The 26,366-nt window shown below is 46.3% G+C and overlaps 1 protein-coding gene across 1 annotated transcript in view; it reads left to right on the plus strand.

The window, feature by feature from the left end:
• PRKCH (protein kinase C eta) overlaps window positions 1–25,070 on the plus strand; it is a gene marked incomplete at its 3' end in the record, with an annotated part of 125,649 nt that extends 100,579 nt beyond the window's left edge. The window contains exons 11-14 of the mRNA XM_082000667.1: window positions 2,480–2,618; window positions 3,559–3,747; window positions 23,903–24,046; window positions 24,924–25,070. Coding sequence (XP_081856793.1) covers window positions 2,480–2,618; window positions 3,559–3,747; window positions 23,903–24,046; window positions 24,924–25,070 — 619 coding nt within the window. The remainder of the gene's footprint in view (window positions 1–2,479; window positions 2,619–3,558; window positions 3,748–23,902; window positions 24,047–24,923) is intronic.
• Window positions 25,071–26,366: the final 1,296 nt, after the last annotated feature.

Raw genomic sequence — 26,366 nt, forward strand, 5'->3', positions numbered from 1 at the left:
TGGCTCAGATTTAAGGAAGGTATATTTTGAGGTATTCCCAAAGCATGCCAGGACGTGGCGGATGTTTTGGGGAGTGAGGGGAGGTTTGGAAGGGGGATCTCCAAGCAGGTTCACCGAAAGTCCCTTTTCAGTTGCACCTTTAGGGGCACCCCCCAACAGTCAGGCCTGCCCAGGACCAAAAAGGTATTTGCTGCATTTAAAACCGAGCCAAGAATAAACTGCGTATTTCAACCACATCATTGCAGATTCCTGGAAACAAGGCCTGCCTTCATGCTCGGAGGGCTTCCCTGCTCTGCCAAGAACCACAGGGAAGAGCAACAGGAGCTTTGGCTGTAAACTGCCGCTGAAGACATACTGTCATGGGCAAGCATGTACAATACCTCTCACTGTGCTCGCCTAAAGCCCTTCCAAGACGAGCCTTTGCCCACATGCCTTAGCAGACATTTTTGATTCTCAGAAGGGGAAAAATAAGTGTTTTCTGCTGAGCATTCCACCCAGAGCAAACACTACAGTATAAGACAGGTATGGGCACTGTCCTTGGCATCCAAATTTTACTGACCACTGGATAGCTGGTGGGCCTGCTGGGAAGGGCAGCATCCTTACGGAGGGGTTGTTGCTGGCTTGTGTTGCCATGCTGTGTTAAAGTTGGAGAGAGAGGATGTATGATCTTGTGATTCAGATCCAGAGCTGGAATTCAGGAAGCTGGTGTTCAGTCTTGGCTCTGGGGGAAACGGGCAGATTTCTTAACCTCTACCCCTCGTTTTCCCATCCATTCAAAAGAGGCTAATAATAATACTTTTTCTTATCTCTTTAGGACAGGATGTGGCTCTGATTGTCTAGCACAATGCATCACTGATCTTTCCACTGCAACAGTGAAGTTGCGGGAGAGCTGTCTCAAGCTCCAGAGAGGCTTTTGGTGGTGGTATGGGCTGTAGAAATGCCAATGCAAAACAGAGCAATCGACCACCTGATTTTCACTTTAAGATCATAGTCAGATAATGAACAGGATCAAGCTGAATTCAGATTTCAGCTCTCCCATAGGTTTTCATATTGATACAGATATGCCACCACCTATGTTACCACCCACCTCATTGCTCCCCCTTCCCAGGGAAATAGACGTCCAACCAGAGGGCAAAATGGATCAAGTTCCAGCATGGATTTCATAAAGGGGCCCTGGGACCCTCAGGTGTATTTAGTTATTTGATCCTTATCTGGGCATCTGAACGACTTCAAAAATGGCTTCGTCTAGGCCTGTAAGATGTCCTCCACTTCTGCGACAGCAACACTTCCCTACCTCAGAGCTGCTGTGAGGGCTTTGTGCAACTCTTGGGTCAATACCTGAGATGGTTCAACAAATGAACTGTAACCTGTTTGTACTGCACAGAGTTCCCATTGTAGCTCCTTTCCTCCATCTGTGATGGTGCCTAGAGCTTTTCTGGCAGATGAAAAGCAGAGGTGCTACGAGCTGGTATGTATTTTAGGAAGGCATTGCCTAAGTGTGCAGATGACCCCGTGCTTTCTGGTCATGTTCCTGACAGCACTGCTGGCTGCAGGCTATTCCCTCAGGCAATCTCAAGGTCAGGCAAACTGATAAGCTTTGTTAGGGCTCTGTCATTTTGGCAGCTCTGCTTTTGATGAGGAGCTCTCAGGCTGTTAGAGGTGACGTATTGGAAAATGTGCCTTTCTGCAGCTTGTACAGCATGGTGTTTGGCTGCAGGTCTCTTGTGACAGTGGCAGGGAGGTCCCCACCTCAGTGACCACTAACAGGGGACATTCACTTACATTAGCGCTGTTGTGCTGGAATTGATGCACCTGGAAGGACTTTAAGACTTTGCCTTATGGTGGAGGCATCCCATACTGGCTGAAGATTCACCCTGCCCACGTGGCGTGGTGTCGGCAGGGAGTTTTCTTTTCATTTCAGCTTGGATAATGTTCCACATGGGGTTTATCAGTGAGGCTTGCCCCAAATCAGGGAAGTCTGGGACTTAACCTCCCACACCTCAGGAGAAGAGGGAATCTGATCCCCTTCTGAAGAGGCTTCACAGATCTCCCCAGCTTTGGCTGCGTGCACCCAGCACGGCACTCTGCTGAATCAGAGCATGTCCCGTGCGGTGCATTTTGCTGCATCATAACATCATTACGCAACTTGACAGCTCTGGCAACCTCTGCTCCAGTGAGTCCCAGAGCTAAATGAGCAGGAGCTCTGCCAGCCAGGCTTGTGGTGTGTTTGGAAAGCCATGTGGGCGAACTCTTATAGCACCTGCCCATACTAAATGCAGTTCGGCAGAATGATGTTTGTTCCTTCCTCCCTTTTGTAACAGATGAAGCAAAAGAAAACCCCTCCTGCATGACTTCTGTTTATTTTTTTATGATGATGAGGCTTGTCCAGTTTACAGGTTAAACTTCTGAAGCCTAGGACTCCATTTGTGCTGGGGCTGCTGCAAGCACGTAGCAACTCGGTGAACGATTCTATTTGCAGGGACTTGAAGCTGGACAACGTGCTACTGGACTACGAGGGTCACTGCAAGCTGGCAGACTTTGGAATGTGCAAAGAGGGCATTCACGATGGCATTACCACAGCCACCTTCTGTGGTACACCAGACTACATCGCTCCAGAGGTATAGGAAACATTTCTTTGGCCAGGAAAACTTGGTTACAATACGAAAAGCATAGGTTAGCTTTGGAACAGCAAGTGTCTTCTCTGATGTCGTTAGCTGCACCTTATTTGACTGCTAGGTGCAAGGTTTCCTCCTAGATGTATGCTTGTATTATCAGTCCCTTGTGCAACCAAAGTATGAGTAAACCTTCAGGCTGCTGTAGGCACCAAGGTAAGCCTATATTTTTCTTTAGGAAACATAAGGTGAAAAATGGAGGCACAGCTGCAAAAATCTTCAGAGGCACATGCAGATACAGGCCCAGATTGATTTGAAAGGAGATTAAATTCTCCCTTGTTTCCCAGTTCCTTTTTCTGCCTCCTCCCATTCCTTGTCATTCCCCAATCTCACTACAAAATTAATAAACACCCCTTTAAGGAACAGCTGCCCTGCACATGCTGCAGATGTTCTGAGAGGGTTTCAGATCCTTCTTCAACACAGTTGAATTTTTGTCTGTGGTTGATGTTTGTGCCTTTCTCACACACTCATGCTCCTTCCCCTCTCCAGCTGAAAGCCTTGCCGTTGGAGCCGGGTAAGCATTTCCTTCCCAGGGGCAAGGAAAAAGTGATGTCAACCCACACACATGGCTGCTCTGCCACTTCTGAGGCTCAGCGAGTTTTACTGAAATGTTTCTTCTCCTCCTGCTAAGCCCTAGCATCATTTCTCAGGGCTTGTTTCCCAGGCGACCCTGTGAGCAGCCAAGCTAGTCAGCCCTTGTTTAATGCATCTGATGTACCTTTGTGCTGATCCCACCTTGAGATCACCTGGACATACAGCCAGCCTCGCAGAGTGTGCTGTTAGGACATAGCGAGAACTTCTGCGTTAATGTTTCCAAATCCTTTTCACTCCCTTGCTCAGTTTAAGAAGCTTCAGGGTTGATACTTCTTTCCTATCCCTTCTTCAGATCCTGCAGGAGATGCTGTATGGCCCTGACGTAGACTGGTGGGCTATGGGCGTGCTGCTGTACGAGATGCTGTGCGGCCACGCACCCTTCGAGGCAGAGAATGAGGATGACCTCTTCGAGGCCATTCTGAACGACGAAGTGGTCTATCCAACATGGCTCCAGCAAGATGCAGTGGCAATCCTCAAAGCGGTGAGTTCCCTTGGCCATTTGCGTGCTCTCTGTCCTGGCTTTCTTCAGCCTAAATCTAGGAAAAGAAAACAGGGCTGGGGTGTGGGCACTCAGAAATCGCGGTTACCCCGATCCTGACCCTTTTCTTATCTTGGATTGAAGGGTAAACAAAAAAAAAAATATCCTGCCACACTTAGACTTGTTTGCATAGTTATGTCCTTTATATGGTTCAGCAGCCAACTTGGCAGGCAAAACGTGTGCATGTCTGTGTCTAGGCATTCCCCTGCTGACTTAATGATTTACAACATATGGTCACCTTCCAGAACAGAAGCAGAAGGTATACACAGTATCCAGCACTAGCAACCATATGATTTCCACGCAACTGGAGTGTTGAAAAAGTGAAGTCTTCATGATAGTCTTTCCTTCTGACTGTTGGTGATATCAGCCTTCCCCCAGGGATTGCTGTCTACCTGCATACAAAGATAGGTTTTTGATTTTTCTGTGTTTGGAAGAAAAAAAAAAATGGGGCTGTACAGCAAACGGTTTGAGGAGAACTGTTGCTTGCCACACTTAGCCGTTGTTCTACCATGTATTCCTGAATTTTCCCAGGAGCTGTCTTATCCGCGTGCCTCACATCTTTGCCTGTGACATGGGAAAGAAGGTTTTTAAGATTTCAGGCTGTGCGTGTACAAACAGTGCCAGTGCACTGGAACTCCCTGGCTTTACTGGAATGAATCAAAAGGTGGTTAAATGACAAGGGTGTTAACCTAGGAGTCGGGAGACCTAACTTGGCTGTTCTGTTACTGACTTCTTCCTGCCGTTGATCAAATGGTTTAACATCTCTAAGCACTCTTTGGAGAGAAAACGATCATAGTATTTCCTTTCGTTGCAAAAGCACTGTGAACAAAGACCCATTTAAGACTGGATACTACTAAATATTGTGGTAATAGAGGATCTAAGAAATAGTTAGATCAGATAGTAATTCATAGTAACTTGTGGAGCACTGACTCAAAGAAATGGGGTAATGAATAATGGGACCATTTAAAGGAAAGAGGAGAGTGTTTTCATCAGATTTTTAGTAGTGACAATCTGGAAGTTTTCTGCTGAAAGGTTTCTGTTGGATATGAACTGAGCAACTACTTTCTGTAGCTGAAAATGCATGTAATAAATTCCACAGAAACCAGCTGAGAATCAAATCCACTTCTTAAAGGAGGCAAAGGGTTGTGCTTTGAAATCACGGGTTGTGCTCAGGAGTGATAAGTTGTCATGCTGAAGGCCGCCTTGGGTTTTGGAAATAACCTGCAACATATTTAAAATCTAAAAAAAAAGTGAAGTTCAGACTCATTGCAGCTTATGGATCAGTGTTCATGTTGAATTGGGACTCTTGAATGCCTGAGACAATTCTTCTTTTGCAGTGACAAAAGAATAGCAGAGTGGATTTGCAGGTGTCTTTGCATAAGTATGAGGTGGAGGTAAAATGTGGTCAGATAAATACTCATCGTAACAGGAATTTCAGGGTATAATATATGATTTGTGTTTCAGCCTCTTGATGAAATGCTTATTTTTGTCATTCTGATAGGAACCTCACAGAGACAGCCAGCACAGGAGCCCAACTTTTAACAGCGGGTCCCTTCTGTGGTTAACAGGCAAGCGGCATGATGAGAGGCACTAGAGAAGGGGGGCCAGGAGTGAGGAGGGAGCTAAGAATTCAAATAGAGATCAACTGAGCATCTCCAAAACTGCACAATCAACTTAGCAATTGCTGGTTACTTGCCTGAAAAAGGTCTCCTCCCCAGCCGCTCTGCTTGTCTCCTGTATCACATGTTGCTGGTGAAACCCAAATGAAAGCAAAACTGCCCCTCTGAAATGCACATGTGCTGCTCAAGAGAAGCACTGTGCTATGTCTGCTTTGAGAAAAAGGCTGAAATTTAGGGCATTGACCAAGAGCCTTGTGATTAAGTAGTGGGAAGTTGCACCTGAACCTTCAGTTCTTCAGTGTTTCTGTTCCCTGAGTGGCTGCTACCTGGAGGTGACTCTAGTATCTCATTTTACATCATTGATGATAGTTGGCTACAGCCTGAATTTCTGCAAATTCACAGTAGTTGCTTTTGGGATCAAGAGCTGTTCACTAGAAGAGCTCCTCATTTCCTCCTCCCTTTCTTATGCTGAGTTTTTAGAGGCATCAGAGCATGTTGGCTTTAAGGGGAAGGAAATATCCTGTCATGAGGTTGTGTGGGGCTCTCAATTAAAATGGAAAAAACCCACACACTTTGATTTCTCTTGAATGATAACAAATGTGATTACTGCTGAGATGATATTTGCAGTGTACTGATAATGTCTGGTCACTATTTTTAGGTGTCAGTATAACACAGAGTGGTGAACCTCGCTTTTTTGTTCCCTTGTGACTATTTTATGAAGAAAGGCAGTGGATTTTCTAGCTGCTAAATATGTAGATTTTTTTTTCTTACAGACTTCTGATGCTAATATTATTTCTCTTGGACACAGCATTATTACCATGTGAGCATCATCTAATCACTACTGTGTTTACCTCCAACAAAAAGTGAACTCAAACTCCCTGATTTACAGCTGTGACAGTGCCTTCTAACCCATGATATTAAGATCAGAGTATTCCACTACTGCAGTGACATAAATTATTATAAGTAATTTCATGGCATGGGAAGCCTATGGAAGACCAGGGAATTAAACCTGAGGTCTCTTGTGCTGCAGGCTAAGACCTTAAGAGCCTTAATAACTGGATTATCCCCTCACTAAAAGTTCTGGCCTCTAACCTTGAACAGGACTAGTGAGAATTTGCTTACTCTTGAGTGGTACAAAGCTCTGAAACGTAAATCAAATTCTTCTGCCAGGAAGATGTAATTAGGTGTAGGTGCTTAGAGATGCTCTACAAATGGATATATCTAGGTTTAGAAAGCACTTGATCCATTTGCCTTCATGAAGAGCTTCTTTGTAAACAAGGATAATAGGTTTTAGGTCCCATTTTATGGATGTTGTTTTGTTTTTCTTTCATTTACCATAACAGTGCTTCACCAATTTCCCCCCATCAGAAACCACCCGATTTCTGAAGGTTGCATCTTGTTCATCTTTGCAGTTTCCTGATAATAACCAAAATACGTCCTCAGGACCTCATTTAGGTCACTGGGTGTTCCTGGTGTGTTTTTGAGCACTGCTAACAAGGAAAACAAAACCAACCTCAATGCCCTGAGGTCTTGTTTAGAATTGAAAGCAGAAATATTTGTGCTCTGGAAAAATAAGTTTTCATCTATTTCACTTTTAAATGTGGTGGGGATTTTTGGGCGGGGGGGGGGGAGGGGACGGGGGTGTCCTTCATATTTTTCCTGAAGAGCTGGGAGAAGAGTAGGGCAGAGCTAAATCAGTGTAAATCCACAGGATTTTGCTGGAGTCAGTACTCCCAGAGGAGGGAAGGAGAAAATGTCACTCGTGTACTCTGCCCTGTCTGAGTGTGTCACTGGGGAATTTAGGTACTGATGGCTCAAGTCAGGCAGAGAGGACTCAAACTGAGGTCTCCCCTGCTTGTGTGAGCAAGTTGAACTGGAGATGGATTTGCTTGTGGGAGTAAAAAAAAGTGCAGAAAAGGAGAACTGCTGCTGAATGGATTCAGATGACTTCTGCTCATTCTAAGTGTAAGTTTTGCTTTGATTTTGCTTCCCCCAAAAAAAGGTTTCTCCATAGCCCTACCTGAATGCAGTCACAAGGGGTTTATGCCAGAGTAGCTATTGGGTTTGTGTCTGCAAAATAAATTCTTTCAGATAGTCTTTTCCATCAGCTGACTGAGTAGTCACCAGTGTCTGATGATGAAGAGACTGTGAAAGAGAAACTTGGTGAGCATGCAGGGAGCAGAGACTACTGCACCATATCTTCTACGGTGAGAGTGCAGCTGGAGTTTGCTTTTGTTACAGCGTGTTGATGTTCTGAATTTGTAAATTGTCACTAGCAAAAAGTGCTTGAGCAAAGAGAGTGGCTTTCTAGGCAGCCAGAGGCTTTGGGATTCAGCTGAGTGAACTACAAAATGAAATACAATCCTCTCATTTCCCATAAGCAGGGTGGTATTTTGGCAGCATGTTTCATTCACTTCATGTATGACTTTCTCAAATGCAATTCAATCACGCTGTCGTGCTCACAGTCAGGCTCAGTTGGAGGGGAGGATGAAGGGACACCATGAATATCAGGTCTGAAAAGTCGATGGCATAATGGGAAGCAAATTCACAGGGAAAGCTGCAGGGATTTTCCTTTCCAAGTCTGGTTTCAGATGAGGAGAGAAGGACTAAGCCTATTGAGTCGCTCCATGGAGTGATGATCTGAAGTAGCAATAGTTGGCCCAAAGGCTTGGAAACTAAATTGCAGTTTAGATGTTTTCACTCAGAGCCGGGTAACAGCAGGGTCTAGAAAGCAGCATCTCCCCAGGGAAGTGTTAGCATTGCTGTGCCTTCTGCACCCTGGTTTTCTGAACTCCTGTCACAGCTGAGCCATCTGAAGCTGGGGGTGTCTCTTGGTGTTTGTCTGTCAACCTCCAGTCTTAATGTGAGCGCTGAAACACCTAACTGAAATGCTCCTTCCAAAAGTAAGACTTGGGCAGCCTTGCCTGTAGCTGGGTATTTTGGGGACACAAATGAGACTAAAGCCTGTTGTCCTTCCAGCTGGTTAAAAACATGTATTTTGAAGAAAACACTACTGGATTTAAGAGACTGGGCATGGCAAATGGCAAACCCCCTCCAAGTGTTTTTTGTGTGAAAAATAAACACCAGGCAAGAGAAGAGGAAGGTGCTGAGGAAATTGGCTGTGGTTTTAGCAGCCTGTACTCCTGCCCAGCACAGGTGGAACAGCACAGGGGAAGCCAAATGCCGGTGGATTAGTGCGAAGAGTGAGAGGGATTGAAAGGTGAGGGAGCTCAGCCAAGAGCAAACATGACCCGTATCTCAGAGACAAATGACGTCAGCAGTACAGTGCTGAGGATGCAAAAGAAAAACTTGAAGTTGATCTGTTTTTCTAGAGAACAATAGCCTGGAAGTGACGCAGACTCAAAAGGCAAATACTTTGGTTTAGTGAACTCTCAGCTGCATTGTGTCACTGAGATCACCCACCTCCGGATACCTTGGACCGGAATCCGCTGTCTGCACCCTGACAACACCGATAACGTCTAACGCACACTCACCCCTCCACCTCCCCATCCTCCTTTAGACTTTGCTCTTACAGACTTGCTTAAAATCCCCTTTGTGTTGCCAGGTTAATGTCGAGGGGCTGTCGGGGTCTGGGAATCAGTGCTTCAGACTCAGACACAGCAATAATGATGCTCTGTGGGTCAGCAGGAGCCAGGTCCTGCTCTGATGACCTGTGTTTTATGGACTCATTTTTTGGATGTTGAAGCACGGGGTGAGGGAGTTGAGATTTCCTTCCCAGCTTCTGCCAGCATCCAGGAGGGAGGTTGCATGGTTCTCAGGAGCAGCTGGAGGGTGAATGGTTAAATGTGCCACAGTTTAAATCCCCTTTGCCTCCAGACAGCCTTGAAGCCTGATTAAGAAGTCGAAAAAGCCCTGATCTAGAAAGGAAAAGCCTCTTCTCCTGTTTCTGTGAGCCATGTCACAGACTGAAACCCAGAAACCAGGGCTTTTCAGTTAGTTCCTTAGTCTTTTTGGCTTGTTGGTACAGCTAGCACACACAGCGATATTCAATACTGAGGGCTCACCGGCAGTGTAAATTATCCCTCTTTGCTAGGAGGCAGCACACATGGGTTTTTCTGGAGAGCAAGTAAAGGGCTCAGGAATGTTGCAGTGCAGGCAGCAACCAGCCACTTCATCTTCAACGGGAGAGGGTTATGGGGGCAATTCCACAACAGCTTGGCCAATTTTGATCTTGTTAATTAAAAAAGCCACTCAAAACTTCTGTAAAGAAGTTTTTCATTCCTTTGCTGCCCAGAAGAGTTAATATGAGGCCACCTTAAGTCCCTCAGTCACTCAGGTAACCATCAGACACAAGAGACTTCCCCCCAAGATACTGAAATGAGTAGTGTGTTGCTCCACCAGCAATTTCTCTTGAGTTGATGGGGGGAAGCCCATCGATACTATTCAAAACATGGCCCAATTCTACCTTAAAACAAGAAGTTAAGTTAGAGGGCACTGATGGTGATTTGTAGAAGTGCTTTTTGTGTATCCATTTGTGTATGTAGAAATGTTAGGTAGCAGTTGAGAAAGTGTGTGTGTTAGGGCTTTCTTCCCTAAATTTGCAGGTGATACTAGATGAGGAAAAACTAAATTGGAAGGGTACCCTCCTCCACCCCTCCTGGTGAAAATGAGCACTGTTTCCCGTCGTTGCTCAGGAATTCTAAGTGATGGCTCCTAAAGAAAGATAAATTTGATTATTATGTTTGTATGTGAGTTAAATCCAGGACTCCCTGGGGACTACAGGGTTTGGGTGGTTATTTCTTGCCATTCCAAAGAAATCCTGAGAAACTTCTAATATGCTGCATGGTCAGAGCACAGGGCAGTCCAGTCTGTCTGCATGCAGGGTAACAGCTCCAGCAGAGTCCTTAGAGGCTCAGGCTGTGCAGCATGTACTTACTGTAACAGGCTGAGAAGAAACAAGATTGGAGAGATACAGAAAAGAAATTTTCCCCTAGGGCACTCCACCCAGGCCCAGCTGAAGGAGAGAAAACAGAGTGAACACTGAGCTGTGCTGCAGGAAGAGTAAAGTGTCCATCCCAAGGGGATGCCACCATGATTGCCCAAACCCTCAGTGAGGACCCCTTTTGTGTGTGCTGTGGCTTATTTTCAGAAAGGCTTTCTGGACAGTGCTGAACCAGACTGGCCCCACCGCTGTAAGCAACTTGAAAATGTCATTAATGAGGAGAGAAGGCAGAGGTGAGAGTTTTCACAGCAGAAAGACTTAGAGGCAGATTTTCTAACATAATCAAAGCGAACAGTCTGTGGTGAGAGAGGAGTGAAGGGGAAAGGCTGGTTTCAGACTGTTGGCAAGGACATCTAAATTCAGGAGGGGTGTGGATGGTCCAAGCTGCCTACTCTCTGCAACCGCTCACCTCGAACATCAGCACGGAGGTGAGGTCTTCTGAACTGTTCTTTCGAGAAGTTTATTCTCTTCATACACTGCACTTGCTCAGGGTTCAATGCTCCTGGATACTGGGAGGTCAGAACTAACTGTCGTCAGCTCAGATACCATGGGCGGTGTCTGCATCCTCCCTGCACGCTACAGCAAGCAACACATGACTCAAAATACCTGGGCTGTGATTTACTTGGCACATCCAAGTGCAATACGTATGTGCTTCCTGTTGCTTTGGTGCCTCACCTTTTCCCCAAGTCCTGGGTGGTCAGTTTGGCCACTGTGTGAGCTAAACCAAACCCCCATCTTTGTGCTTCCCAGTCCCCTCCTGAGCACTTAAAAGGTGTGGAACAAGGCAGCCAGATGCTGATGGTGCAAAGTTGCCTACGTTTCCTTTACGTCACTCTGCACAAAGCACATGTCTCTCCTTTGCACTTACATCCTACAGATCCGGGCCAGGTTCATTCTTTCCAACAGACAGAAAAAGGCAGATAATCTGTTTCACATGCAGTGCTGGAACAGCCAGAATGAACTTGTTTCTGAATGAACCAGATGCTGGGAGTATTTTTTAGACAAAGATTAAAAGGAAAATAAACAACACAATGGTGGCCCACTGAAATCAAAGAGGGAACTAGATGAGCTCACTGCTTTATCCTCAGAGCTGAGGAGCCTAACAAAGGCTGATATTAAAAATGCCTTCAAATATGCCAATAAATTATTCTCCTTTGGCATCTCTTCAGAGTTGGCAGGCTCTATAAATCCTCTTGCAAAATTTGATCAAGCCTTGGCTGTCAGAGTCAGGCCAATATTTGAATCTCCTGTGAAACTGTATGCTGGATCTGTGTAAACATTTTTTTCTTTATTTTGAGTTTTAAAAATGCTTTCATCTTGCATTTCCTGGTTGGCTCCAGAGCCTCTGCAGCAAAAGCAGGAGTCCGGAAGCAGGAGTCCGGAGCCTCTTGTTTCCCAACAGAGGAGGAGTTCTACAGTTTTAAATAACCTCTCATCTAGACCATTTTTGCCATAAACATACACTGTGGTGAAGTGACAAGGCTGTGCTCCACCACAGATTGTCTTCTTACCTCTTTTGCCTGAGTTTGCATATCCATTTCTGTAACGTGCTGCCTCTTACTCTTTGCCTCCTCATTCTCAAACAGCAAATAGCTTTCCCCAGTGATTTTAATCTGTTAATTGATCATACCCATTGCTGAAGTGCTCCTCTTCCCCCATCATAATACCATGCTTCTGAATAATTCACTGTGAAAGAAAACTAAATCCATCTCTATATAGCTTCCAAGGCCAAACTCATCTCAAAGTAGTCATTAGGTCTTTTACCTTTCCCTTTCCAATAGGCTGAAATTAGCTTCTTGTTTAAGTCCGCAGCGTGCAGGCTCAGATTTGCTTCATAACAAAAACTCCTAACCCTGCCTATTGTAGTGTCAGGTGTGACTCATCCTGCTCTTTCCTGCCAGAGATGGGGAAAAAAAAAAGCATTCATTGCGCCAACTTTGTCTTCCCCCTCTTCTTTTTCTGCTTGCTCCTAGGTGCTCAGGAAGAAGCGATTCCCGTGGCCAAGCCTAAGACTTGCGGCCTGGGCTCACTTCTCAGCTCTGCCTCAGATAAACAGCGCAATTATAGACCCTCAAAGGCGTTTTGGTGAAGTCCATTAAAATGTAATCTTGAGGAAGGCCCAAGGATTCCCTTGAGAACCTGGGTCCGACCTGGAGATGGGAATGATCGCTGAATGATGGGACCAGCTCTTGCTGTGCAGCCCCCAGCGGAGAGGGCCAGTCCATCTAACTGGGAGGTCTCAGCATCGCTATAGGGGTAACAAATCTCCAACTGTCCAAGCTATTCAGGCCTATAGGTCTTACTTGTCCTTCTAGCTTCGAACTTTCTGACCTGCTGTGTCTTTTCAGGAACTTTAAAATTAAAAGAATCAAAATATAACCAAGACCACAAAAAAGCTCCTTTGAATTATTTTCCTGTGATTTTTTTTTTTTCCCCCACCCCCTTAATTGGCCTTTACAGGTTTGTCTGGGGCACTTTAGTCCCCTTTGTACTTGACCCTATGTAAATAGGCCACCCAGGGTTGTGTAATAGATTCCCAGTTCCTCTTGACAAGACTATCGGAAAAGGATTAACTGTTTTCCTGTGCAACCCTAGGGAGATTTTACCACTGCTTAAAATGAGAGGGATCATGCCCCCAGTCTGTTAATAAGTCTGATGCTCATTCTCCCTCCGTGTTTGTATTACTCTGATTGATGTATTGATTTAGTAATTGACCTGCATATCCCCATGTTGTACCTATAGTCCAGTGGGGGTAATTGAAAAATGCAGCTGGGGTTTGATACTGTCTGAGCAGCTCGTGCAGCCGGTGACCCACGTGGAAACTGGGGTTGATACATCAGTTCTGAAAACACAGATTTCTGGAGTGACATCTTGACCAAAACCTATGTTAAATATTCCATAGATCTAATGACTGAAGTTAATTTCTGTTTATTATTATTTATTACAGGAATACTAAAGGCAGAAATGTTGAAAATCACTAGCTATTGTCAGGGGTCAATATGCATTTGATACTTGTGGCCTTTTCATTCTGCATTAGTGTTGATGAGTTCTTTGTTGATGAGTGGGAAGAGGCAGGGAAACAGATTTTGGCACAGCAAGGAAGTTTGTAGCTATTCAGACGACGTTTAATTCCCACATTTTGGGCAAAGTTCTCTCCTGGTGATAGTCAGCAAAGTTGTATCAGTTTACACCACCAGATGTGTCTGACCCACATGTGAGTTACTCCTATCTACCTTGGTTTATTTTACTCATCTGTCTTGCTCAGCACTGTTTGCAATACAGTTAATCCTTCTTGTTCCCTCGAGCTTTGACTGGGCAGCATCGAGCAGCCATTTCTGCACTAGCGGAAAGCAAGATCAAATTTATCTGCTTAATATCCACTGTGCTGACATTTTGTCCTTCTTGCCTGTGGCTGGCAAATTAAACATGTGACTGCTGTCACGCTTATCGTTACAGTCTTCTGGCTTTTAGGAGCAGGGCTGAAGACTGCTGTTCACCTCCCTTCCCATTCCTTTTTTATCTGGAAAAGGAAATAACAGAGATCTCACACACTCTCTTTTCTTCCCCCCCTCCTTAAAACGCTTTCAAGGCAGTCTTGTATTTTTAAGCCCTGGCACTGCATCTCTGCACTGACGGATTTCACCTGTTCACTGTTTTCTGTAGCCAGGACACCAGCATGGAGGTAAAGCCACCCTGTGCATGTGTGGGTCACATTCTGGTGCAGCACCACGATGAATTGCATTGGTACGAATCAGGGCTTTTAGCAATCGATCCTGCTGTGTTCAGGGTAGGAAGCTGAAACACCACGTGGCCTCTAATGGCTGCAATCAGAGCAAATCCCCAGTGTAAAACAGAGGTAGCATTCGAGAGAGCCGCAATGACTCCAAATCCTATTCTCAGCAGCACAATCCTCACTGAAGGTCAGTAGGACTCTGGCTCCCAAGTGCCTGGCTCACACCCACAGCTGAATCGTTGCAGTTTAAGTTACCAGGCACCAGCTGAGCTGCCCTAAGTACAAGAACTTCCATGGGAAAGCTCTCTGACCACCCTGCTCCCAGGGCCCTGGAGCTTCAGCTGACACCATTTAGTGAAATGGGGCTGTGCTGACTCTCTCGCTCCCCATAACCTACTTGTGTGTCTGAGCCCTGGATCGCTCCTGTATGGGGAAGCGAAGCACGCTTGTGAGCATCGCCCGGGCAGGAAGGTGGTGGGAGCCTTGCCCAAGAGAGCAAAAGACAAGACTAGCTCAAAACGAGCAGCTTCTTATTAAAAAAAAAAAAAAAAGTCTGCATGCTATGCTAATGCCTCCTGGCTTCCAGTCATTAAAAATAATACAGACATTGACAGACAGAGCCATGGAGCCATCTTTCTTCTCCTTTGTTTAGGGGTGGATGAAGGCTAATGAAACCCCAGACTGCAGGTTTGTTTGCCTTATATAATAGGCGGCCAAACTGTTTTCACCAACTGCAGCATTCAGTCAAGAGATTCATGGAGGGAAGCCTTAATTAGAGTAATTGCTCTATTTATATAATGATTCCCTTTTGTCTGAGATCAAATAGATCTTTGAGAAATCTTATTTCCTTTTGAGTTAATTTCTGCCCTGTTAGTTTAGCTCATGAATCTTAATGAAGACGAGCGTGTTGGGTATCTCCTGATCTCCCCGCTCTCCCTCATTACTAGAGGGGACACTGTGGGGTGTTAATCTCCTGTGCTGCTGCTGCTTTTCACTTCGGTAGCAACATGGGAGAAACGCCAACAGGATGGAAATGTTAATAGCACGAACAGGGAAATCTATCTTTCCTTTAATGGTTTGGGCTTGGCTGTTGCATTGGCACAATCCTGAATAGGGGTCCTCTGAGGCATGTGGTGTGATGGAGAGGAGGTGAGACTGAGGGTTTGCCATCATATCTGTGACAGGCCACCCTCGGGCTCATGGCGAAATAAAGTGATGAATTTCCCTGGGTCTGTGTTCCCTGCCTTTAAGATGGGGGATAAGCCTCCATCTCCACTGTGCACTTGCATTTGAACGGTGAGCTGCTCAGGGGCATGGGCTTTCTCTTACAAGGCAAATGCAGCCTGCCCAAGGCAACAGAGTCCTGATGGGAGCTGGTGTGTCTAAGACTTTCTTTAATACAAGAAATAACGATTTCTTCCTTGTCCAGATGACTGAAAATGTGAAGGGAATGGCTGAGCAGAAAGTTGTATTCTTCTTCGTGAAGTGCCTTACTTCTGTGGAGGGGTCTGGGCTTGTTAGGGTTTTCCTAGAACATGATGCAATTTCATGTAATATAGTCGCTCTGATACTTATGCAATTAATTATCCTGATGCAAAAAGGATATACATGAGTTACGTAAAACATATCACAGATTCCAGTATTGAGAAAGGGAACTTGTAAATTCAAGGAATTTAATGCTTGGAAACATCTGTTTTGTGCAAACATCCCTTCACTGACTTCCAGGCCGTTACACTGATTTGCAAACTCAGCCTCTTGAGACAGAAGCTGCAATGCTGCATATGAGCAGCACCAGAGGAGTCCAGTGCAGCCTTGCCCAGCAGACTGGGAGACCTGGAGCCCTTCCCAGCATGGTAGTGGGTTAAGGGGAGAACCGGCGTGGGTCCCCTGCTCTCCCTCACCTGCTCATGGGCTGAGCTCCCAGGGCTGACGCAGATTTTTCCTAATGGTTAGCACTACTATGTCTGCATTTTTTCCTTGTAACTTCACGGGCCCTCTGTGGACTAATCTCCAGCTTTTAATTTCTTGTCATGGCTTGCTGCATTTTCTTTCAGTAAATGTTTTCAAATAATCTTGTGAAGTCATGTTTTTGGCTCATTCCAACTGCTGGTTTTGGCTGTGATGCTGCTGAGAGGGTTAGCTGAGGTCAGCGAGAGCCTTGCTTGAGTTTCTTGCTTGGCAAACTGGTGTAGCCCAAAGGAACCCAGTCTGGGGATGCTCCCAAGGGGATCTTTACACCGGGAATAGAATAATGCCCCATGGTTGGGTGTGATCACAGAGTGAGGGCTTGACAGCCTGGTTCAGATTTAAGATTGACAGGCTTGCTATTGTTTTTTTCTGGGAGGTATCCTGGATTTGGATGATTACATGTTTCTTTTTGCTTAGGAACATCTCTGTTTTGCCTTGTTACTGTTGAATTTTTTTCTCTGTGTTTTTTGACTGAGCTCTGTGTGCTAGAGGCTGAGATTCATGCTGGATTCTGGATTATTATGCAAAATTAAGAGATACTCAGTAAACATTAGGAGATGATGTTTTGCCACGAAAAACCTTCTGCTGGACATCCTCTCTCATCACCTGCAAAAGCATTGGAGGGTTGTACTTGTAAGGACATTCAGGGCTATCCAGCCTGTGAAGCAAGAGTCAAATTCTGGCCTTCCTGTGGATGCCGGGAGCAGCCAACACTTTGTAAGACATTTTGAAGCTGTTTCTGAATGCAGCCAAAGGGATCAGTTGAAAGATTAGCTGCACTTTCAAAAACCTTTCCCCTGCATAGCCTTATGTGTGTGTGGAGGGCAGCGTCTGTGTGCCCTGGGCGTTCAGCTTTACCCCTCCTGCTGCAAAGTGCCTTGCTTTGCTGGAAGTGCCATCAGATAGCATAGGTGGCATGAGACTGGCCGTCAGATGCTACCCTGCTGCAGCAGAGAAATGTCAGTACTGCCTAAGGCAGAGAAAGAGAAGGATTCATGGGCTTTTGAGCCTTTGAGAAGCCGTTGTAGTCTTTTTTTTTTTTTTCCTGACATACTGGACAACACAAACTAAAACTTCATCTATTTCTTTGTCAGTGCAACAATTTCTGGTGAATTCAAATAGTATTTAAGAGGGTTAGTTACTCATTTCAGTGGAAACTAGCTTCAAAAATTTCATCCTATAATTTTATATGTCTCTTACAGTAAGGCAGGTAACTCTGTTACAGGGCAAAAAATCAGCACTGTCTCTGTTGGAGTCACCATTTGCACACCTACTTTTCAGCCCAGTTACCAAATAAAGATGGGAGCCGATTCCCAGAGAAAACACCCCACTTCATCAGGCTGTGACCGACCTGACACCTTCAAAATTCACTAGGAAATTTTATGTAAGGGAGGAGCAGCAATGGCCAAACTCTTGTTTTCTGTCACAGCCCCCAGGTGTGGAGGCGCATATACATCCACAGGCTGAATAACCTGCTGGGATGCCGCGGCTGCCCAGAGTATGGGATCGTATTTCACATACTGCGTGGTGCCGTCCAAAGGCAACGTTTTCAGTTACAGTTCCCAAACACAGATGCAATTGAGAGGTCTCAGTGCAGCGTACGCAAATGTTTATCAGGGATGTAAGTTAATGATAAGAGACTGACTGTCCTTTGAAATGATTTCCCACCCTTTTGCTGGTTTATGGAGCTGGTAGGGTCACTCCAGCCCTTGGATACCCTTGTGCATCACAGCCCTGTTTTTACAGAGCGAGAGAGGCAGCAGCACTGAGCTCATGCCTGACAGCTGGGGAAGGTGCTGTTTGATCAGGTGTTCCACAGGTCAGCTCACTCCTGTCAGAGGCAAAGATTAATTCAGTGGAGTGTTGTGGCAGCCTGGCATCACCCTCAGCAGCCAGTCTGTGGGGACATGTTCCAGCAGTGAGTGCATTTGAAGCCTTCACTCTCCTCCTGCCTCCTTTGGGCACCCAATGTGGGGTAGATGGTGCCTAGAGTTACCCAACTGAGGTTGCTCAATCTGTAGGTCCAATGCTCAAATTTGAGCTGGTTGGTTGAATTTGAACAATCATTTTGTCTTGAATGTTATGTTTTGCTTTTTCAGAGCTCAAAACAGCCCACCTCAAGGGATAGCCCTTGCCTAATCCTCATTGTCTCAACAAAAAGGGTGTCTTAAGCAGCCAGGAATGCATTTACATTGGCTCTCAGCTTGTTGCATCGGATGCCTTCACTTGGTGCAATTTTGGCATTATGTGGAATAAAGCAAGCATATAGGAATGTAAACACACTTTTATATCCCAGGGCTCTGAACTGGTCTGGGAACGGGCCGTCCAGTTTAGGTTTTGGTCTTATATGGTTGAGCGTGAATGGGAACCCAAGCAAAGCATGTTACCAGCCCTTTTCAGAGATTATTTGCTTTCATGATTTTTTTTTTCCCTCGCCACATTCAGTAGAAGCTTCCTGGTGTAAAGGAGGCGGCAGTAGGTCAGGAGCCAGGAGACATGGGACTTATGCCCAGGTCTCCTCTCCTTTTTGTCTTGTCTTTTTGGGCTGTTTTGTTCTATACTACTCCCAGCACCAGCGAGTTCTGATCTTGTTTGAGTTTTCTGGGTCTTCCAGCAATGCAAATAAGAGCTAGTAAGGTGCAGGTATCCATCTGTGGGGACGAAGAAGCTGGGCAGGGAATTTCTAGAGAAAGATGGGTCTGCCAGGAGATTTCTGGCTTGTTTTGCAAACCAAAGAAATTTAATTCAAGACTTGCAAAGGCTTGTCTGAACCAGGTCTCTGAGAGATTTTGGCTTGACCCATTTCTTGTTTGGAAACCAAGCTGTTGTCTGGGGATCAGTATCCCACAGAAATTTTGGTGCAGCGTCTCTTGGGAAACAAATTGTGTTTGGGTTCTGCTGGTAGAAAGGGAGAAGAACAGGTTGAAAGGGTTGGGGAAACAGCACTGGGCTTGCTGGCATCAGATGGGATTCACCTTTCTCAAAATGGGAAGAAGGTCCTTCTTTGCTCACAAGCTAGTGGGGCTCATTGACAGGGCTTTAAACTAGACTTGAAGGGGGAGGGGGATAATACCAGGCTTGCCTGTGACAAGGTGTGGGATGACATGCCAAGGTTAGAAGGATGGGATGCTAGTGAAGGCCCTCAGCCTGTTGTTCTGAGATGTGCTGGCAACACTGCAGCACACTTGAAGTCTTATGGAGATGAACCAGGGGCTCCTGAAGTTATAGGACCCAACAGGGAAACATCAACAAAAGACCTCAAAGGCACTAAGGGGTGTTCCTCTACGAAGGTGACATGGCCGACAGCCCATCTGAAGTGCCTCTGCACCAATGCTTGCTGCATGGGCAACAAACAGGAGGAGTTGGAAGCCACCATGCTGCTAGAAACCTATGACCTAGTTGCCATTACTGAAACTTGGTGGGATGAACCCCATGACTGGAGTGCGGCCATCAATGGCCACAGGCTGTTCAGAAGGTACAAGTGAGGAAGGAGAGGCAGAGAGGTTGCCCTCTACATCAAGAAATGGATAGAGTGTGAAGAGCTGTCTCTGAAGAATAGCCAAGAGTCAGGTTGAAAGCTGGGTAGGAATCACGAGACCAAGGCAACAAAGGGAACCTTATGGTTGGTGTCTGCTACAGGCTGCCCAATCAAGGAGAGTCTATTGATGAAGCCTTCTTACTCCAGCTACAGGAAGCATTGTGCTTGCAGGCTCTCATTCTGCTGGGGGACTTCAACCACTCTGACATCTGCTGGAAAAGTAGCATGGCGAGCTCTGGGCAATCCAGGCGACTCCTGGAGCGCATGGAGGATAACTGCCTGTGCCAGGTAATAGACAGCCCTACCAGAGGGGAAGCCATACTGGACCTGTTGGTCACCAACGCAAGTGAGCTAATTGATGATGTCAAGATTGGAGGCAGCCTGGGCTGCAGTGATCATGCACTGGTGGAATTCACAGTGCTGAGGGATATGGCGCAGGTGAAGAGTAAAGTCAGGACCCTGAATTTTAGGAAAGCAAACTTCCAGCTCTCCAAGGAGTTAGTCAGTAGGCCCCCCTGGGAAACCCTTAGGGACAAGGAAGCAGAACAGAGCTGATAGATCTTTAAGGATACTTTTCATAGAGTGCAAGAGCTCTTCATCCCCAGGTGTAAGAAATCAGGAAAAGAAGGCAAGAGACTAGCATGGATGAGTCAAGACCTGCTGGTCAAACTAAAGGGCAAGAAGGAAATGCCCAGGCAGTGGAAGCAGGGACAGGTATTGTGGGATGAGCGCAGGGACGCTGCCTGGTTGTGTAGGGATGGGGTCAGGAAGGCCAAAGCACAGCTGGAGCTGAACTTGGCAAGGGATGCAAAGAACAAGAAGGGCTTCTACAGGTATGTCAGCCAGAAAAGGAAGGTCAAAGAAAGCATACACCCTCGATGAGCAAGACTGGCAGGCTGGTAACAATGAACAAGGAGAAGACTGAGGTACTCAACAACTTTTTTGCCTCAGTCTTCACTGGCAGTCTCTCTTCCCACACCTCTCAAGTGAATGGACCACGAGATGGGGACTGGAGGAGTAAAGTCCCTCCCACTGTAAGAGATCAGGTTTGAGACCACCTGAGGAACCTGAACATACACAAGTCTATGGGATCTGATGAGATGCATCCCAGAGCCCTGTGGGAATTCACTGATGTAGTTGCCAAGCCACTCTCCATGGTATTTGAAAAGTCCTGGCAGTCAGGTGAAGTCCCTGGTGACTGGAAAAAGGGGCACATTGCACCCATATTTAAAAAGGGTGGAAAGGTGGACCCTGGAAACTACTGACCTGTCAGCCTCACCTCTGTGCCTGGGAAGATCCTGGAACAGACCCTCCTAGAAGCTCTGCTGAGGCACATGGAGGACAGGGAGGTTATTCGAGACAGCCAGCATGGCTTCACCAAGGGTAAGTCCTGCCTGGCATAGTGGCCTTCTATGATGGAGTGACTGCATCAGTGGACAAGAGAAGAGCTACTGATGTTGTCTATCTGGACTTCTGTAAGGCCTTTGACACGGCCCCCCACAACATCCTTCTCTCTAATTTAGAGGGAGATGGATTTGATGAGTGGACTGTTGGGTGTATGAGGAATTGGTTGGATGGTCGCATTCAGAGGGCAGTGGTCAATGGCTCAATATCCAGATGGAGATCGGTGACAAGTGGTGTCCCTCAGGTGTCCGTATTGGGACCAGTACTCTTTAATAACTTCATCAATGGCATTGACAGTGGGATTGAGGGCACTCTCAGCAAGTTTGCAGACACCACCTAGCTGAGTGGTGCGGTTGACACGCCTGAGGGATGGGATGCCATCCAGAGGCACCTGGACAAGCTTGAGGAATGGGCCTGTGTGAACCTCATGAGGTTCAACAAGGACAAGTGCAGGGTCCTGCACTGGGGTTGTGACAACCCCCAGTATCAATCCAGGCTGGGGGAGGAAGGGTTTGAGAGCAGCCCTGCTGAGAAGGACTTGGGTGTACTGGTGGATGAAAAGGCTGGACATGAGCCGGCAATGTGCCCTTGCAGCCCAGAAGGCCAACTGTCTCCTGGGCTGCATCCAAAGCAACATGGCCAGCAGGTCAAGGGAGGTGATTCTGCCCCCCTACTGCACTCTGCTGAGACCCCACCCACCCACCGTATTGTGTCCAGCTCCGGAGCCCTCAGCCCAGAAAAGACATGGACCTGTTGGAGCGGGTCCAGAGGAGGCCACAAAAATGATGAGAGGGGTGGAACACCTCTCCTGTGAGGACAGGCTGAGAGAATTGTGGTTGTTCAGCGTGGAGAAGAGAAGGCTCCGGGGAGACCTTAGCGCAGCCTTTCAGTACTTAAAGGGGGCTTATAGGAAAGATGGGAACAGACTTTTTAGCAGGGCCTGTAGCGATAGGACAAGGGGTAACAGTTTTAAACTGAAAGAGGGCAGATTTAGCCTAGATCTAAGGAAGAAATTTTTCACGAGGGTAGTGAAACCCCGGCCCAGGTTGCCCAGAGAGGTGGTAGATGTCCCATCCCTGGAAACATTCCAGGTCAGGTTGGACAGGGATCTGAGCAACCTGTTCTAGCTGAAGCTGTCCCTGCTCATTGCAGGAGGGGTTGGAGTAGATAGATGGCCTTTAAAGGTCCCTTCCAACCCAGACTATTCTGTGATTCTATGACTGATTCTGTGATTTTATGACAGAGAAGTTCTGCTAGTGGAAATGCTGCATAACTGAGGTGAAAAGTCCAGAGAAGTATGGGAGACTGCAGAGACCCAGCTGCAGAGACCCATGTCAGCTTTGCTCCTCTCCTGGTGACGGCTCTTACAAATCTGGATGCACTCAACAGCTTTTCCTAGTGATGTTTTGGGTAGAATTGTGGAAAACAATTATGCCATAGGGAATCCCATAGCTTCACGTGTCCTCGAAGGGCTCAGGAGGTCAGGGTGGAGCTGGGTTTTTTGTGCTAATGTCAGCAGAGTCTGGGGTCCTGCAAGGTCTCAGCTCCAGATGCCCCATCTACTTTGGCTCTGAAGCCCCTTCAGGATGTGGTTTTGGGGAGACTTCTAAAATAAATCTGGCAGTTGTCTTTCTTCTCCCCATCTTCTCTCTAGGTCGGGAATGACTAGACCTTTTATCCACTCGTCCTAGGAGAATTTGTACCTTCTGAAAAGCTCCTACAGTCAGAATGAAGTTGGTGTCTCGCTGCACCTCCCCTCCTTTTCATTTCCCCATTGCCGAGATGCAGCAGACTTGGTCATTCCCAAAACAGTGACCGATTGTCTGGTTTGGCTGGTTCAGCTATTTGCTAAACATAATGCTCTTTCATCTTTGAGGAAATCGTCTGGACACCTCCACCACAGTGGAGCTTGCTTTATGCTGCGTTTCAAAAGGCAAATAAAAGCGGCTGTTTTCCCAGTTTAAACATAACCTGATTTCTCTAATGAATTAGAAGTACTTGAGGGAGGGGAAAGATTGTTTTTTGCCGAATTTTTAAGAACTATAATCCTAAATTAACAAGCCAACTAGCTCTTTTCCTGCCTGGGGAAAGGATTCCCCTCTTCCCCCAGTATTTCCTTTCCCCTTAAAGAAATATCCCCAGCACTCACACTTCATCATTCTTGTCAGGACCTAATGGGCACCCAGCAGGGCCCTCTCGCGCTGTGTGCGTGATGTACGGCTTTTCTCATCGATCCCTGGCAAATCAGGGCACTTCGGCTGAGGTTCGAGATTTCTTTTCACTGGTAGCAGAGTAAAAATGTTACAAAAAGAAATCCTCTTTTAGAGTTTCACCACTGAGAGAGGAGATGGTCACCTATCTGCTCAGGGTTTAGGGGGCTCTAAAAGCCAGTGCCTTGCTCATTTTCCTCTGTTTCCTGAGATGACAGGAAGGAAAGCGTAGGCTTCTGGCTGCGCTTCAGCAAGCTGAGGTTTAGGAAAAAGACACAGTTCAGGACTGACTCCAGTCCAAAGCAGCGTTTGAGAGCGACCTTGTATTCCTGAGGAATTAATACAGAAATAAATAACCACTAAAACCACTGTGCAACATTTATAATGTCGCAAACGATGCAATTCAACTTTCTTTTGTTATTGTGGTAACCAAGGATTTGACCAAAAGAAAAGGGACCAAGGAGAAATACACCCCGACTTCTTCCTCTAGAGAATGAGTCAAGTTCCTTGCATGCGGTTCCAGTACAATGAAATTAAGAAGTCTGGCCAGCAACTGGGTTCAACAGGAAAGCTGAGGACAAGCTTTTGTGCGACTGCTAATAGGTCCCTCTCCCGTGGTCCTGCCGGACGGGAGGAAACAAACAGCCCTTTTTTGTTTTGCAGTTCATGACGAAGAACCCCAACATGCGGCTGGGCAGCTCAGGGCTGGGTGGCGAGAGCACGATTCTGCGGCACCCCTACTTCAAAGATCTGGACTGGGACCTGCTGAACCAGCGTCAGATGGAGCCACCGTTCAGGCCCCGAATTGTATGTGGGAAGGAGGCAGGGGGAGAAGGGTCCCATTTTTTTTTCTCTTCTAGGCTCTTTTAAGCAGGTTTGTTCCTGTGTGGGACAGGAAAGGAGGTGGAGGAAGGGCAAACTTGACACAAAAAGCCCTGACCCAGTAGGTGAGGTCTCTGGTCCTGGCTTGGCTGCCAGTTGGCCACCTGATGTTGTACAAGTCACTTTTCCCCTCTATGCTGGATTTTCAAAAGCAGCTCAGCCAAATGATGCAGGTTTGTAAAAGCAACAGCAGCAGATCAGGCACCTAACTGCCCTTTGCCTTGCCCCAGATATAAAACAGGATAAGTAATCCTCATCCTGCCCATTCCACTTATCTCTTCGCAGCGCGGAATCCAGCACCTGGAGGCAAGCCATTTGTCTTCCCATGACCCAGTAATTCCTTATTGTACAAGTTTAATGGCTCGCACATAGAAGACTGTATGCCCCCCGCAAAACCCAGCTGAGACACTCTGCAGATAAGGAGGGACTGTGTGGAGTCAGCTAATTGGAAACACGGCTGATAACTGCTTTGAATGACTGAGTCTGTGCTAACACTTGAGGAAGGGAACTGATTTATGTGCCCTGCCCTGCCATGTCCAGGCAGGCAACCCATCAGAGGTGGTGTCAGTTAAATCAGAGAGCGGTTTCCCTGTCTGAAGCCTGCAGAGGCCCTAAAAGGGTTTACGCTGTAAGAGGGTCTGTGGGGGCACTCAGCTGCTCCCAGTCCAACCCCAGAAAAAGCTTTCAGTAAGCTCAGCCTGGGTTATGGATGTGATGGTTCATTGCGCTCAAGATGCAGAGCAAGTATCAAGCAGATGGTACACATTTATGACGTCTCCTTCCTTTGTCTTTTTTTTGACAGAAATCCAAAGATGACGTGAGCAATTTCGATCCAGATTTTATAAAAGAGGAGCCCATTCTGACTCCCATTGAAGAAGGAATTCTTCCAATGATAAACCAAGATGAATTTAGAAACTTTTCATTCACAAGCCCAGAACTGCAGCAATAGCTACAGCTCTGGGGAAGGGCTGCTGAGAGGATTGGGGGGAAATGAAATGAAAACCAAGTTTACCAGAAATTTCATTCTCAAGGAGTAACAGCGCACTGACTTCATGCAATACAGCAGCACCACTGTCAACGTTACCTTAATGTGAAATCGAAACCTTCCTGTGTTTCTAGGGTTTATGCAGCTCTTGGATCAAATATTGACGGGGTGGAACAAACATGATGTTTTAAATAGCTGATGCAGACAGAGAGTTGAATGCTGAGCTAGTTTGCTCAGCCTGAATGTCACCACTTGCCATGGATTCGAGCAGTCAGCGTGAGCATGAAACAAGTGTCTTGCAGCTCTGAGCCAAACAGACTTGTTACAATTCTGATTGTTTGCAAGACTGTTTTGAGGAGTCCCAGCACTGTCCAGTGTTTTGGAGCCATGACCCATCATCCCATGGCCTGACTGAACTAGATGTTCCTACTGACTTTACATGTTTCTGCAGTATTTATTTCTTTCTGAAGGACAAATGGCTGTCTTTGCCACTGTTTGGGTTTCCATGTGAAATATTTCATTGTGCTGATTAGCAGAAGGAAAATAACAAATGCCCTGTGCCCCACACACAGATTCTTCCAAATGAAAGGGAAGTCATGTGCTTGTAGTGTTTTACTGTTTGTGCGATATGAAAAGTTTTAGTGTTTGCATTCTGTGAAATGCCTTTTTACATCATGCATCTTCAATGCTCCTTTCTTTGCCTCCCAGCTGTTTTCAACTATAACGTAACTTGTAAAACCTTACTGTTTATTTAGGCCCATTCTATTTAATGATGTTATACAGAGCCCCTTTTGTGGGTTTAGTGCCTCATTAAAATTTTGATCCAAAGTGGTAGCACTTAAATTATTTGTAGCATTATTGCGATGGGAGCTGCAGAGCTGGCAAACTGCTTGAAAGCAGAGTCATCAACCAACAGGTAACACGAAAGGACAGCTTTCTCCCATGAGAACAATAAACCTTATCTAAGAAATAGGGTGACTTGGTTTGGATTTAAGGGCTTATTACTCACAGGGCACTTCTTATCAGTTGCAGCCTCAAGCCTCTGCTACAGGCAGACTGAGATAATTTTTCAGTGTGGTTTGTAGAAACCAGACACTCTAGGAGATGGTTCTGTGCTGTCCCTGCTCTTCTAGAAGTTGGATGGTTTTTCTGTAGCTCCATGGCACACCTTTGCACTCCTTGCTGGGCTTGAAGCTGTATGTCAGGATTATAGCCTCTTCCTTGGGCAGTTATGAATTACTGGAGAAGGAGAAAGATTTC

This window comes from Phaethon aethereus (genome assembly GCF_964289735.1).
Source record: "Phaethon aethereus genome assembly, chromosome: 5".
Lineage (NCBI taxonomy): Eukaryota > Metazoa > Chordata > Aves > Phaethontiformes > Phaethontidae > Phaethon > Phaethon aethereus.